The sequence below is a fragment of the Scatophagus argus genome, chromosome 9 (genome assembly GCF_020382885.2).
Source record: "Scatophagus argus isolate fScaArg1 chromosome 9, fScaArg1.pri, whole genome shotgun sequence".
NCBI classification, from domain to species: Eukaryota; Metazoa; Chordata; class Actinopteri; family Scatophagidae; genus Scatophagus; species Scatophagus argus.
Window position 1 is genome coordinate 14,080,423 of NC_058501.1, and position 16,311 is coordinate 14,096,733.

At 44.0% G+C, this 16,311-nt stretch overlaps 1 protein-coding gene across 5 annotated transcripts; it reads left to right on the plus strand.

The window, feature by feature from the left end:
• Nucleotides 1-2,127: 2,127 nt before the first annotated feature.
• On the plus strand, nucleotides 2,128-14,649 carry LOC124064754 (ataxin-1-like). 5 transcript variants are annotated; one of them, XR_006844320.1, is made up of 7 exons: nucleotides 2,128-2,221; nucleotides 2,962-3,071; nucleotides 3,163-3,251; nucleotides 5,035-6,202; nucleotides 9,905-11,976; nucleotides 12,439-14,191; nucleotides 14,552-14,649. XR_006844320.1 is itself a non-coding variant. In XM_046399461.1 (6 exons), exons 5-6 carry the CDS (start codon nucleotides 10,174-10,176, stop codon nucleotides 13,126-13,128), a joined length of 2,493 nt encoding a protein of 830 aa, XP_046255417.1. In that variant the 5' UTR covers nucleotides 2,128-2,221; nucleotides 2,962-3,071; nucleotides 3,163-3,251; nucleotides 5,035-6,202; nucleotides 9,905-10,173; the 3' UTR covers nucleotides 13,129-14,649. The 5 variants fall into 5 exon arrangements, 4 of the variants coding, with proteins under 4 accessions (XP_046255417.1, XP_046255420.1, XP_046255418.1 ...); XM_046399461.1 differs by having other exon boundaries at nucleotides 12,439-14,649; XM_046399464.1 differs by having other exon boundaries at nucleotides 5,035-5,170; nucleotides 12,439-14,649.
• The last annotated feature ends 1,662 nt before the right edge of the window (nucleotides 14,650-16,311 follow it).

Below are 16,311 nucleotides of genomic sequence, written 5' to 3' on the forward strand. Positions count from 1 at the left end.
GTAGCTGCAGACAAGTTGGTTTTCTTGCATTAATAACTGTTGTGCTGTAAAGATCAATATACAGCATCAAAGAAGTCTGTATACTGCCCTCTGTTGTGTGAAACTGGTACTGAACCTACACCACAGTGGGAGGAGCAGGAAGAATCCCATTGAGGTCACTGAGGTCATTTCACTGATGGTTGGGTTCCTTGCTTAAACATACACACATACACACAAACATACACAACATATGAAAGAAACAGCACAGATCCTTATTGATTACTTGTAACCTACACTTCATGACGACATACAGTATATGTTATTAGGTGTAACAGATAACATTATTCTGGGAAATTTATTGCCTTATTTGTCTTTCCTGTCTTGCCTAACAAATCTCTGGTAGACATCATTTGTATAATAAGATTAAAAATTAACAGTGACTTGGCTTTTTGGCTGTACATTATGCTCAGATTTTTTTTATTATTGTTTGGTGTCTTTCTGATTCATTTGGTTCGTGTGTTTTGAACAAACTCTACCGAGTTCCTTCTGTGGCTATATTCCTCCTCCACAAATCACCCCCACCCAATCCTTTAGTTACCTAAACTATGTTCTGGAGATGTGCGTAAGCAGTGGCTTGCTATTTTCAGCTGAATGAAAAGAGTCTTGGCACTTGGACTCAGGATGAAATCTGTTTTGTTCTGCTGAATTTGGCTTTCACCACAAGCACAGTATCTACATGTCTGCAGAGTTAAAGACTTCAGTTTAATGGTGTCCTACAGTAAAACCACAAGCAGATTTGAATGATCTTTTTGCTGTTGTGTGAAAAAAACATGTTATCCTTAGTAACACAAACACAAAATGTACCATTCTGAGGACAGAAAAATGTCTTATTTATTCTTATTTATGTGGCTGATAGAATACATTTGTTTGCAAGATGTCCATAAAAATTGGTAATAGTAATCATTTTTATGTAACAGGTTCATTAAACTCCCTCACATCAAGCTGTCGCTGCTTCAACAGCGAATCTCATTGCACTGGTTTTGTAAGGGGAAAGCATTCAGACTCAGTAACCAAAGGATTTCCAAACTTGGCTTTGCTGATGTGGAATGACACACACATGATCACATAATTGAACGAAATAGCCCATTTCACACAGCCCATTTCTCATAGGATTTTCTTGAACTCTGATGACTGAAGGACTTCGACCTTATTGTAACTTTAAACTAAATAGGACATTGTTTTAAAAAGACTAGGACAACATTTGTTTGTTTATGGAGCTTCAACCTCGTGCTTTAACCATTTCATCTTTAGAAATTTAATTCAAGGACTGTACAAGGTCACCATGAACTCTTGCCAGCATTATAATTAAAGCTGGGATTCAATAAATATCGTTACCAGATTTTAAGTCCAAAGCGTTCTACAGTCTACCTGCTGATCAAAACAGTGAAACTTACTAGATGTAATATTCGCACACCTCTAACAAGTGTGTGCACCCAAATAGAGGTGAGGTCAGTTTCACCTGCCTGATGGATTTGCTGTTCATTTGCTCTTTTCATTAACTGCTGAATTCACTGGCTTTCAATAGACCCTTTCAGTGTGTCATGCTACACCACCATTGAGCTACAGCCACGTTGCCACCCATCTTTCTTAATGGGGACTGGAGACTGTGGAACTGCCTTGTTGCCATGGCAGCAAGCGCTTTCACATTCTCCCCACATAGCGTACAGCGTGCATGTTGCACCCCCCCCCCCCCCCCCCCCCCACAAACTGGAACGCGCCACAGCAGAGACAGGTCTACCCTCATCCAGGACCAAGGAAGGGTTATTTACCTCTTGCTCTGATACCAGATGCCCTTTCAATCCAGCCACCCACATTCCACTTTCCATTCTGTTTATTTCCTACTGGGTGCTCACACAACCCGAACAACCTCTTACATTTCTTTAAATTTTGTTGTTATTCTTCACAGGGACTCACCATCAATGGGTAGGGTGTAACTGCCAAGGACCCCAATATTGTGATGATCCTCAAAATTTGTTTGTTTTTATCTGTAATTTAGAAATTTACTTTATCATTACTGTAAGCCAAGTTCGACTGTGGACTCACTAAATAGACTAGATGCAAACTATTTCAAGTTTCTGCAACCGTCTCGTGGCCTGCCCCCCTTCTAAAAGGCGCACATGGTTTAGTCCACTCCGGCCAAATAGAGTGCGTCTTCATCTGGTTGACCACCTGAGGATTTCAGGTGAATTTTGAGTCGGTTACGTTATTTAAAAAAAGTTAAATCTGGCTACCTTAAGTGGAAGCGGAAGAAAGAGAGACAAAGAGAGAAAATAATTAGAGGAAAATATCTGCACCACTTGCTGGTGTTTCATTAAGGTGTAATGTAGGTATGTTACATGGCTAGCAGGCTAATATTATTATAGTAACGTTACGCTAGTTGTTAAATTAAGTAGCGTTAGCTTCAACTTTAGAAGCAGCCTCAGGGTAGTTAATTCACATTAATGGTAACCGTTATTTTCATCATAGATCTGCGATTTGTTATTTGATTTTAATCGTGTACGAAATGTTGTCTAAATAGTTTAAATTTTTATGCAGTTTCATACATCTTACTCCACTTCACTTCAAGAGTTAATATTGCATTTTCTGTTGTATCATATTCGTTTAACTGCTTTAACAGTTAATAGCAGTTGTTATGTAATGAATACTTTACTCTTGATCCTTAAAGTATATTTTAATACTAGTGTACTTTTCACAAACTTTGAATGCACTTAATTTGTAAGTGTTTTTACACTGTTGTGTAGTTACTTTAAAGCATACAACCTGATATTTTCGCTTGATTTGAACAGGTGTTCCTGGAAATGTTTGGAAAGATTATGAATGAGATCATTCATGCAAACTGTAGCACAGCATGTGAAACAGCTGGCCATTTGCCATATGTGACTGTTTGCATCATGTATGCTTCCCTGTCCTGTGTGTATGAAGATCAGAGTTACATGCCTGGACATGTCTGCTGCATGGAGGCTCACTTAGCTCCAGTGAGTGGACCAGATGCCAAGCAGAATGCGGGTGCTTGGACACTGAACAGTTTCAAGGTAATATGATTCATTTCTTCAGATTTGTGATGAGGTTGTGGTTGAAAAAGTTCCCCCAGAACTTAATTGGAACTTGTGTTTTGCTTTGCAGTAAAGGTCATGCAGTGTTACAACCTGCAGCAACTGGAGCCCACTTGAGTTTTCAATGTGTGTTTTCTGCTGAAGGCTACACAAGAGTGTGTAAGTAAGAGAGAACACTGTGAGACTGTGTGCAAGACTTTGTGTTTAAAAATGGAGGCATGTTAGCATAATGTAATGTTAATTTGTTGAAATGGGGAGAGAGATTGCTTCCCCTGCAAATGCTTTTACCTTGCTTATTACTTTACTAATGTTATCCTCATTCACACTACTACTGCACTTGCTCAGAGGACTATCAATTTTCAGTAGTTACTGCTTATAAGATTACATACAACGTGTTATTGTTTGGAGCTCTCACTCACATTATGTGTGCACAACACTGAGGAATGTAGCACTGGTAGCATAGCCTGAAGTTGTGTACTTTGGGTAAAAGAACACATGCAACCAGGCCATCTAACCCCCTCTGAAAGACTCAACCACAACAATCTGAATCTAATAGTATGCAGTAAAGTCTGACTACTTGTAACTGTCAACTTAGCTTAGATATTCCTTATCTGTGCTTAAGATTTTCTGGCAATGCTTTAAATAACATGATTTATGGTGTAATTAATTGTGCTGTGTACCCGTAATGTTCATAGCAGTACACACAGAAACAAGATATCAAGATAAGGAATGAAGAAACAATAATTTGGGAACTTTTTAATAATTCCATCTGTATGTAGCAAACAAACCCACACTAAATTGATACAGATACAAGATACAAACTACAAGAAAAGTTTGTGCTTTTATTTTGGAACACAGAGGTCCAGGATAGAGAGTATTGCCAATAGCATACTGTGGACCTATATAGCCTATGTGTTACAGTGTGTCATGTAAAGTAGGTGTACAGACAAACACCTTTCACTATAACACATCTCTACAGTGTCCCTTTACAACTGCCCATGGAAAGCAATCTCAGCTTACACTTCACCAGAAACCAGAAACGCTGATGGTTTGCACTCATTTACAACCTCTGTGGGATTCTTAAGGATGGATGTGGTCATGTTAGGATGGTAGTATATAACCTGTTAGTACAGACAGAATTATGCTGTACATTGTTAACTGAAAGCTAAAATATTACCAACTATTCCTGTGCAGAAATGCAAGCAGTCTTTGACTGAGCCAAAACAGCAACAGATTTGACAATTGTGTCTTCATGCGGTCTCACTTGTGACTTACTCAGAAGTGTGAAATTTTTTTTCATGCAACTGCAGGCAGATTTGCAAATTCTCACAGGGAAGCTTATTTCAGCTCACTTGGCTGACATTGATTCTGACCTTCAGTGTACAGTGAGCCATTTCATGGCAAGGAAACCACAGTCTCTTGAACGTGATGGGGTCCTGTCATGTTGCTTTCTATTCTGTGCTGCTCTTGGGACTGTGTAGATCCTGAGGTTTACATTAGCCTGGCAGCCTCTTTGAAGGAATTTGAGTCACAGTAGGAAGGTACGACTGCAGCCCCCTAGCAAAGAAGACATAAAGAACATGTTTATTTTCTCAGGTTTAGCAGTGAAGCAGACACATCTTATTACATCAGTGGTTCAATATGTGTGTGTATGACAGTTGGACAGTGGTTGGGCCCAGTGCAGTGAACCCCATGTGAGTTTAGGGAAAAAAAAAGAAGAAATTGTCCAAATAATCATTTGATTTGGGGGTTTGATTGTTAATAATTCAAGAATTATTTAGCTAGCCAAAAAAAAATCTGTAGGCATGTTACTGCATAGGATTCCCTTTAGCTATGCACACTTGTTGTAGAATGCAGCTTTGAGAAAGTTTAGGAGCCTTTGTGCATGCTTGTTGTAGTATCAGCACTGTGTGATTCGTTGCATTATCCATCTTTTCCCCAGGCTGCGGTCTAGTTGGAGGGGACACCCTGTTTGCCCCGTCTGCAGAAGCGCAGATATCTGGCTGGCCTGGTGTGCCCGTCTGCAGCCTCATTCTCTCTGCTCTGTGCCGCGCAGGATAAGGAGATGAGGCCCTCGGGTGAGGAGTGCCCCAGTGCCAAGTGGCCAGGCTGTGGGGTGTTTATCAGTGCTGCCTGGCTGCACTGAGGAAAGTATCTCCGAGGAAGAGATGGGGGAGTCCTGGGAAGACTTGGGCTGGTGGCAGGTTACTCTGAGTCACTTTGCAGCTGAATAGAGACTGCAGTTGTAGGGCAGCTCACAGGGCAGATTATGAAGAGATTTGTCTCTACAGGGAAAATGCATATGAAAATGAACAAGAATGAAGCAGTGCATTAAAACAGCTTTGACGTGCTTACACAGCGAAGTTTAATCCTCTGTTGGTGCATGTGTGTTAGTGTCTCTGCATGTATGTGCATAAGTGAATATCCCACACTTATTCACATTCATGCAATATGTCTGTCTCTCTCTTGCTCTTTCTCTGCTCTCTCTGCTCTCTCCCTTCCTCACCCTTCGTCTGTTGCTCCCTCCCCCTCCTTTCCTCTCTGTGTGAGCGTAGTCTGGGCGCTAAGCCAAGTAGAGTGTGTTTTTTTGAATGAATACCTGATGCGGCTGATGAGGCTGGCTGGGGGAGGAGCTGTGTCAGTGGAGTACTGAGAGAGAGAAAGAGAAAGAGGAGGGAGGTAGAGAGGGAAAGGGAGAGTGGCAGAAACACAGAGAGAGAGAGAGAGAGAAGCAGCCAGGCAGAGAGGGAGCTGGCGGTCTGGTGGCCTTGCATAACACACATTGGAGCAGCCTTGAACGCAGGACTTGGTGTTAGCTTCAGCAGTGGGGAACTTCCTTTACCGTCAGCCCATTGCAGGGGCACCAGAGCCCCCAAATCGGAGAGTCCAGAGAGGACGGGCAGAGCTGAAGCACCAACAGCACAGGCTCCAGGAGAGGAGAGCGGCACAAAGGAGAGATTCAGGAAGAGGAGTCCTAGGAAACACGTCTCCAACACACATACGCACATACACACACACACACACACCACACACACTCACACACATACACACATTGAGAGGCTGGAAGAATCCTTGGACATGGTGTGCAAGCAGTGGCTGTGGAGAGACTGGTGAGCTATTCTTAGTACTATAACCAGCGGAGGGGAGGGGGGTGTCTCTTTTCTTCTTGATTTGTGGCACAGTAGTATTTTCTTCCCTGCTACTACACTTGCTCTCACTGTCATTCTAAAGCCCCCAGAGGCTACACTCACAGCGTTTGTCCAGAGGCACAGTTGTAGGATTCAACAGCATTGACCCCGTTTGGTGGCAGAGGAGCTCGCTGAGAGGAACGCCTGCATACACATCTCTGCTCATATACTGTGTGATTGGTGCGTGTCGAGCAGTGATGCAGAACTCTGGAGTCATTGTGAAGACAAACAGCCTGAACCCACTGCCTGTTCTTACTGTCTGCTTTAGTCTGCCACACAGTAGGTCCGCCTCTTAAAGGCACAGGCACCACGTAGAAGGGGCAGTAAAATGGCTCTTTTGGGTATTAGAAAAAAACAGTACACCGTATTGATCTGCTCTGTGGTTAAAGCAGCTATGTTTGTAAGGTGATTGAGGGGAGGTCCTATTTATATGCAGCAAATCACACATACACGCACGTACATATTGTCTTCCACGGTACCTCCCCCTCTGTTTCATGCTAGGGCTCAGATTGATAATGATGTTTTTGTTTTCTATATATAGCCATTTGCTGTACAGTCTAGCAGGTGAAGGATGATGTATGGCAGCACTGACAACAGGTTTATCACCCCAGGGTCATTGCATTAGATTTTTGCATTATTTTAAAAGAAGCAACACTGTCACTAAATAATTGTGTTGCCTTTCTATCGCCACCCTGCATCATCCTGCTGCAGAAAAATGTCATTGCTATGAAGCTGTGGATCAATGCGAGGAATAAATAGAGGAGCTGAGAGAGCATGAGAGAGAAGACTCAGGGCTCAGGTGGAAGGCGCGCAGGTCGGGGACTGGAGGAGCTTGTGGCTGCTGTGGAAGAAGGATGTAACTCCGCTGTGGGGGCCTCTTACCTGGAGACAACAGAGAGGAGGCTGAATGAAAACAACTCATCTGCGCTCCTGCTCGCATAGTGACGGCAGACACACTACACGCTACACAAACCTATCTCTGGTTTGTGCAGCTTTTTACGTGGGAGTATGAAAGAGGATCACATGCAAGGCTGGCTCTGTCACTCTGTATGAGCTGAAAAGCATCTGTGTGATGAGCAGAACAGAGAGTAGCTTGTCCCCCTCTCTCCCTCTGTTGTCATCCCTCCTTACATATCTGAGAGGTGACAGTGCTGGACGAAGGGACTGACTCAGGGCTCCCTTACTGTCTGTCTTGGTGTGACATTCCTGAAAACTTGTCTTTGTTCTTCATAGTATCACACAGGCCGTATGTTTGTTGGTGTCAGTATTCTAATAATAGCCTGATGCTGGAAAATCTGGAGAGGCTTTTGACTGCTGAGCTGTGCGTGTGTGACCATATGCAGGGAGTGCTGTGTACGGGTCATGTGAGGAAAGAAACAACACCTTCTGTAAGAGCATCCTGCTGTATGTGTGACAGCAGTGTTGTTTTGTTTTTTTTTTGCATGTCTGAGGTATTTGGAAGTCGGTGCATGCTGGCTTTGTCTTCGAGTGCTTCTGTAATCACAGGAGGTACTTGTGCTTCAGATGTGATGTCATTACAGTGTTGACATGGTGTTGCTGAGGTGGGGTTGTTGCTACTGAGCAATGCTGCACAGTGTAGCTCAGGCTGTAGCGGTGGCTGTGTTGCTGATCGGGGATCTCTCAGCGAGGCGGGGGCTATAGCGCTCTGATGCTGCAGGCGCTGCTCAATGTGGGTCAGGAGAGGCTGCACTCTGTCTTCTCCCCATTCTCTCTATCTCTTTCTCATTCCTGATCTTCTTTCTTCTCTTATCACCCCCTATACTCCCTTTCTATCTTTTACACAGTCCTATCTGTCATTTTACATGGTCTTTCTCACTCTCCTCCCCCTCACTCTCCCGTTTCTGTTTCTCCCCAGCTCTGCTGCTCTCCTCCTTTGTTACATCTGGTAGATCTACCGGGCTGTATGGTTAAATGAACTGCACGGAGGTTTTCGCTGCTTTTAGATGCGGTGACCTTGTCAGAACCAGCATTAGGGGTATATGCCTCTAAATAGGAACTGACCAAGGTCGCCTTCTGTGTGTTTTTTTTTTTTTTTTTAATCTCCCTCTCCTGTCTTAATGTGACATGTCTGTGGCTGTCTGCTGTAGTGAACCTCCTCTGTAATATGAAATTACAATACAGAAATGTGAAATAGCCCGGTTCCTCTGAATGGAATGTAGTGGGAGAAAAATGAATGGATGGATGTGTGAGTGTGTGTCATACACTCCATCCCTGTGGTGCCTCTGGCTAATGAACAACTCGGAGTCCTGTGCATTGACCCACAGATAAGCTTGCAGAAAAGAACAGTCAATCTGACAAAGAAACTGTGGAAAAAAACTCATGCGTAGCAAAAAGCTGCTTGTCACTGTTGTTGAATTAGGAGATGTATTGCATATGTGTGTGTGTGTGCGTGTTCATGTTATAGATATTTGAGCATGCATGCATTTGAATCTGCAGTGTATCAGACTGTATGTTGGAGTAGCCTTGCAATCAGATATCGATAATGGCAAGCTGGTGCTGAGGCTTGTCAACATTGTTAGGTTCCTTTCACAAAGCTACCATCATGACTTCCAGTAACCTCCCCCCCATTTATAGCTAGTTTCAGTACTCATTTAAACCAGTGTTCAGTCTGCCTCTCATGAGACCAAACTCCAGCTCTACTTTGTTGTCCACTTTGTATTCCCTTGAACTGTGAAACACCACTCAAATATGGTACAGCGTAAATCCATTGTTAAAATATTTTGAAGCACTTTCAGTGTTAGCAACAAAGGCCCGTTTACGCTTCTTGCAGAATGTTCCATAATCAAATTTCAAGCCATATTGTTTTCACTTCATTTTTTTCTGGTGTGCCCAATGACCCAGAGTGCCTGTCTGGAGGTGGATGTTATATACAGTAGTCCCACTGACTCAACACAAGGCCAAGGAGTGTTTAAACAAAGACAAAAACATGTGCTCCTCTGAGGCTGTTACTCTGTGCTGTTATCCTTTCGCTCTCACTCTCTTCTGCTTTCTTACTCTAGAGCCTGAAGCGAGATAACAGCCAACAGCAATGCACGTACACCTACCCTGTGCACATCAGCACACACACACACACACACAAACGCAGCAGTTCAAGAAACTCCTTCCTGGTGTTGAAAACATGAAAGACTTTTTCCAATGTAATATAATGATGACACACAGCAATGCGCTTTCCTGTATGTCATTGAAATGCTGGTTGAGTTTTGACAGATTAGTTCATGTTGATCCTCGAGGGCGACCTTTAGAGGTTGATAACCTACATGTTGTTTCAAATACTTTAGACAGACATGAATCAGATGCTGTGGTACCAGGTACAACTGTGTGGAAAAGCAAAGAACAACACTGTCACGGACATGAAAGCAGGGACCTTTTTGAAGAAGATTGAAGTATTTGGGTGTTTACTGTTTTGCATTTGCAGCCCTGCAGGGACATTTTGTGAATATGGTTAAAAAACACAGGCTTTGTTCACTGAACTAGCTCTGCAGTGCAGTTAGACTAATGAGACTGAATTGAATTTCAAGAAATGTCAAGTTTATTTATATAGACCAAAGTTTAATTTAATTTTATATATCCAAGTTGTTGATTTGAACTTCTCTGTGCCATCAGATTCCTGCCGACGTTGTGGAAGTGGTGCATCGGTCAGAGATGATTCCTCATGAAGTCTATGGAGCTCATTTTGTGAGCTGGAGGGACTATGTCTTCTCTGGTCTGAGACCTGGAGCTGTATACCAGTAAACACAAAGAGAGTCAGAGCCACACAGCATACAGAGAGGCCGTCGTCTGCACATAACCATTGAGTGGAGGGGAGTGAGAGAAAGACAGACACAGAAGAGCTTAGAAGTACTACCCGGGAATATCAAAACCACTCTGACACAATGAAATCCAACCAGGAGCGGAGTAATGGATGCCTGCCCCCTAAGAAGCGTGAGATCCTGGCTCTGGAGCAGAGGCCAGTTTCAGTAACTACAACAACACCTCCAGCTGCAGGGGTTACTGACAGTCCCCACACAGAGAACCTTGCATGGCTGGCAAGTGTAGCCAGTGAACGCTGCAAATCCAGGGATGCAGAGAGCCCAAGATGCCCAGTCTCCTCCATTTCCTCCAGTTCTCCTTCCACCTCCATCCCTTCCTCAGCTGCTCCTCTGTCTGCAGTGCCCCTGGCCTCTCTGCCCACAGTTTACCCCACGGCCCTTCCTCAGCAGCCCGGGACTATCCAATTTGCTCAGCTGGGGCCCAACGTTCAGTTCATCAGCTCTGGGCCCTATGCTGGCTACATCTCCTCCCACATCATCTCCACTAATGCTAGCTCTGCACCTAACAGCTCTGCCATAGGACAACGTTCCCACCTGGATGGTTACAGCACTGCTCTTATCTCCTCCAACGCCAAAGGGGACCAGCAGTTTCAAATAGGCCTCTCCCCCACAGAACTGGCTCCTGTTTCGCTATCAAGCTCATCCCAAGTCACCAGCCAGTACATTCATCTGGACAGCAGAACACCTTTAGCTGTTGGTGGAAACCCAGTCACTTCACCCACAGCACACCTGCAGCTTCACCCTCACACAGCTGTCCTCCCTCAAACGCTTACCCTCGCTCCATCCCAGCTGGTGGTTCAGTATGCAGATGGTTCAGCTGGAAAGAAACCAGAGGGACATGCTAAGGTTGTGCTGAATGGGGAATTGGAGGTTGTCAAGCAGACCAAAACTCCCAGTCAGCCAGCGAACCATCAGCAGGTCCAAAGCTACGAGACCAGACATATCCTCCTGCCTGCAGACTATAGCCAAAACCCTGCAGGACTCCAGACCTCCTTGGTCCTGGTAGCGCAGCCCAACCATGCAGCTGAACGTGAAGCTGGCTCAAATAAAATCTCCTTAGTCCAGACTGAAAAAGGATCCATCTGTTTGGGGAAACCAGTGTCCAGATCTTCTTCTTTCACCTCCCTCTCTTCCTCAGAAGTAGTGAAGTCTGTTGCTCCTCATACAGTCATCCAGACCACTCTGCCCCCTGAGGAGCTGCCAGCCAGTCTCTATTCCTCCACACAGCCACCCATCATTGGCTATATCACCAGTGCGAATCAGCATGCTCTCAGCTACCATGCAACACTGCCTCAGCATCTGGTCATCCCAAGTGGCCAGTCCCTCCTCATCCCAGCCAGTGGCACCAATAATGGCACAGAAATTGAGGTCAGTCGTACTGTCAGCGCCCTGACCGCCACCACCACACCACAAATATCCACTGCCATGCCACATGCTTATCTGGCCACAGCCCTGTCCAAGTGCGATGCACTTGGGCCAGATGGAAATCAGCCACTCCCTGCTGTCGCACAGGCACCAATGCTGCCTGTCCTGCCCTCAAACCCGGCTCCTGCAGTGGTGGCAGCTCCCTCTCCAACTCCTGCGCCTGTCCCCGCTCCTGCTCCCGTGTCCATCCAAGCCTCCCCCGCCATCTCCTCTTCCTCCTCCCCTGTTGCGCTTCCTCCGTTCTTCATGCGAGGCTCCATCATCCAGCTGGCTGATGGGGAGCTGAAGCGTGTTGAGGACCTCAAGACGGAGGACTTCATTCAGAGTGCTGAGATTAGCAGTGAGCTGAAGATTGACTCCAGCACTGTTGAGCGTATAGACAGTGGGCAAAGTCCTAATGCTGTGGTCATACAGTTTTCTGTGGGGGAGCTCAAAGCCCAGGTGAGTTATTCCTCATTCATCATTCTTGTATGATTAAGAGTTAGTTTCATTTTTAGGGTTACTGCGTATAGAATTTTAAACTTCAAATCTTTAGCATCTTCAGTATCAAAAAATCCACTGTGATGGCAATGCACACATTATTAAATAGTCATTCTGATGAGAAAACTTAGTAAGGGATCCTCTAGTGATAAGCATGGTTAAGCTTGCTTTGTGTTCACCATGGTCATCAGACAGTGACAGTGTGACAGTGACCCAGCATGAACAACTGTACTCTCTGAACTCTGTAAAAAAAAAAACAACAACAAACAGCTCGATATTCTACAAACAAATACGAATTTCCAAGAAGCATGATCCAGTACAAATTGCACAAATTTGTGAATCTGTGTCTTTTAACAGTTTTGATTGTTTTATAAATCCTAAGCAAATATTTTATGTGTTTTTTGTGGATGTGCTCATCTCCAGGTGTGTGTGGAGGTGCTGGTGGAGTATCCCTTTTTTGTATTTGGCCAAGGGTGGTCATCCTGCTGCCCAGACCGGACCACCCAGCTGTTTGAGCTGTCCTGCGCGAAGCTGTGTGTGGGTGATGTGTGCGTGTCACTGACCCTCCGAGGCTTGAGGAACAGTTCAGTCATGGATGTCCAGCCTTTTGGGACCAAGCTGAATACTGGACCCCTCTCTGACTCATGTCACAACATGGATGCCAGAAACAGTACAAGTCCAAACGCTGCACACAGTAACAATGGCCTCCTCGTGAAGGCTTCCAGTGCAGACAGACTGGAGAGGGAGCAGATAACTGGACCAGGACCAGGACTGGAGCTACCACCTGGAATAGGATTAGTTCCTGAACAAGGGGAGGGGATCTATGGAACTGGACCGATGCTGCCAGTCTCAGGAACAGGAGAAGTAAGGCAGGAATCAGTGAAAACAGACATGCCTGCTCTTACCAAAACACAGTGTGGTGATTCAGAGAGGCCCACAGTCCGCAAGAGACGCTGGTCAGCTCCAGAGCGAGACCAGACTGAGAGAGCCGAGGAGGAGCCTCCTCTGACTCTGCCCAAACCCTCCTTCATCCCTCAGGAGGTTAAAATCAGCATAGAGGGCCACTCCAGTGCTGGGAGTGAAAGGTGCTTGAACAAAAGAGTAGACTGTTGAAAGAACTTAAAGGAATTTTTGATTACCTGTGGTTTGCTTTGTATTATTCCCTCTCTTTTCTCTCTATCCAGACTACTGTAATATAGGCTGAGTTTACACCGTATTTACACGTTTTCTTTTCTTTCACACAAATCTGATATCTATGATGAAGTACAGCAGAGCACCTTCATAAGTGGTATCACACACGAGATCAGTGCAATCAATGCTGAAAGCAAAAATGAATGCAGCATGAATGTTGAGTATGAATGGCAGTCAGATACTTGAGTGTGTTACTTATCATAAGCTGAATCTCCTTTGTCATGTGGCTTAAACCTGTTGGATGCAGACAAGTCAGCCACGCCTCGTGAAACCAATAAGCACAGACCCTGATGTCAGCATGGGTTGCCATGTTTTGACTCTCTTTCAATGACAATGCTCAATCATCGCGGCTGTTATCTCTGCTACCTTGTGTATCTGGAGAGGTTTCAAATTTTATTTCTTTTTATTCATAGCATTACAGGTGTGTGGGTTCCCACAGGTGTGTGGGCCCGTGCATGTTTTCTCTCATGTATATTAAGGCGGAGCACGGGATTAAAGTGTGGTTGCGTGGCTGCAGCTGTGAGCTCAGTGGTCAGTACACGACTGAAAAGGCCTGAATGTAAATCTCTGAATTTGTCCTCAATTCTGACTTCTGAAGTCATCCACGTGCTGTTTGCTATGTTCTGAGCAGCTGATATCGGTGCTTTACGTGAGTAACAGCAGTGTGCACGTGGTTGCGTTCCTCTGATCAAGTTCCCCAGCTAAATTTAGTATTATAGTTTATATGCAAAGACTCATAATTCTTTTGATGAACAGTTACTTACAGCTACTATGTGCAGCTTTTCAAATAGGGAAGAATCAAGGTATTTCCGTTTAATAACTGCCATGAGATTTATGTGTGTCCTCGTTCTGCAATACACATGGTTTGCTAACTTACCTAACTGCATTAATCGATTATTTTGGTCACTTGGAGAGAGCGCAGCAAACTGCAAACACAACACGGTCCTTTTAATTTGACGTGGCAAACCTATTGGCAAACAGTTGCGTAATTACACATCCAGCGGACACAACAACATTGACATTCATTCTGAGTCTTGTTTGAGACGGTATGATGATTGTAAGTCCAGTTCATCCTACTCTGTTTTGGTGTCTACCATTTCCTGAGGGAAACATTTGGCCCTGTAGTTGCTAAATTCTCCGTCATGCTTACCAGGTAGCCGCTAACTTTGTCTGTGGGCTGTTTGGTGCTGGGTAGGTAGTTTCTGATGGGTTTGTTGGAGTTTCCTGTTTCAGCTGAAACTGACACCCGATGACAGCAGTGAAAGAAAGTTACCAGCCATGAAACCAAAACAATGAGCTGAAGGATGTTTAATATCTCCGTAGAGCTGTCAAGAATTTCAGTCAGGTAATAATTTGCTGCCTTTCACATTACAGTCCTCTGACACATTGTTAGTATTAAAATATTGATTAAGGTAAACTCAAGATGCAAAAACACAATAACATTAAAAAAAATCAAAATGGTGTAACATTCTGTTGCTTTGTTACAGAAACTATGGCCTTTTACCTAATTCACGGCAGCACATGCACATTTTTGTAAGGGTTTTGCCATAAAAATCCTTTTTTCTCAGTGATGGTATGCCTTCTCTAAGTCCATACCCGTTATATCAGAGTACTGCTGTTTTGATCAAAACAGCTATCTTTCTCTATATATGTCATTTCTTTCTTAGAGTAGAGCCAAAATAAATATCCTACAGTTCATGCTCAGGAACCGTGTGTGTATGTGTATGTATGTGTGTGTGTGTGTGTGTGTGTGTGTGTGTAGGCCTGAGACAGTATGTGCATGACCACAGTCATATGTGCAGTCTGTGTCTGTTGTGAGCAGCAGCACTTTGATGAAGCGATGGCATCCCTGTTCCTCAGCTGTTATATGATATAATGACAATAACTGACTGTTTTTCTTCGCGTCGTGTCCTACAGGTTTATGATTGAGGGAAAGTATACCGGAGCAGGGAATGTAAACACACATTGGGCAAACTATCTCAACTTTATTTTTGATGACAGATAGATCTACTATACAGAGACAGAAAGAAAGAATTGTAACTAGCCAGTTAGTGTTGATCATGTACAGTAAATTGTATCCTATAGAGTGTACAGTTGTGTATAGATATTTTAACCCTTATGTAGCCTATGTACTGTATGTGCCACAGCGCCTCCTTCTTCAATCATTCCATTAACTCACCAATATCAAGTGGTCCTGCTTTTGTTTTTGTCAGGTTGGGTATTGATCTCACGTTCATGAATGTGGTTCACTTCTAATTTGGCTCCCTCAGAGTTTAATTTGACTTGCACACTGTAACATACAGTATGTGTGAATATGAAGTGCAGTTTATCATAATAGCCATGAATTTTTTATAACTCCTGAAAGGTGTTTATTGTAAACTCAGACTGTTCTCCTCTGTTTGTGTTTGACTGCTCAGGCTAAACACTGCCCAGTGACTGTTCTTCTCCAAAAATGACGTGGTCTTATATTTTTCACTGTTACAAAGTAGAGGTACTGTTTCATCAGTTTGTCTTTGTAGCCATTTTCTCTCTGTGAGTGTGGCCTGTATTTGTATTTTTTTCTACAAGAAATTTTTCAAATACAGACCCCGAAATGACATCGTGACACAGACAAATCTGTGAAAGTTAGGACTGATCCTTCGAAGAAACATTTGACATTTTGGAAAATACACTTATCGGCTTTCTTACCGAGAACTGGATGAGAAGATTGAAAATAAAATAATGTTATCAAACTTGTCACCTGACTCAAAATGTTGAAATATGCCTTTAAAGGCCCTTCACACCTGCACTGTTATTCTGGCTGAATCAGACCTCAGCTCAGGTTGAAGCTGTGTGGCGCTATGGCCCCCCAACTGGTGAAACAAAGAGTTGTCAGTCAAATGCAGTTTGTAGCCACCCTCCCAGTCCTGAGAGGAGCTCTAATCAACTGAATCATTGGCAGGGTCGGCCACAGGTGTGTGGGGGCTTTAAATTCAAAGGTTCAGTAATAATAATTTAACCCCTACTGCTTAAACTGGGCCCCTTAAAATATGTAGTTTTCAGAGCCTAAGTAATGTTGAACATGGTGTGTAAACACCACCTTGTGGTGATCTACGGAATTGCACT

Excerpts from the sequence above, each read along its gene's own strand:
- LOC124064754 (XM_046399461.1), top strand. The coding sequence starts at position 10,174 with ATGAAATCCAACCAGGAGCGGAGTAATGGATGCCTGCCCCCTAAGAAG. Across the intron at positions 11,977-12,438 it reads TGGGGGAGCTCAAAGCCCAG|GTGTGTGTGGAGGTGCTGGT; the intron begins GTGAGTTATTCC and ends GCTCATCTCCAG.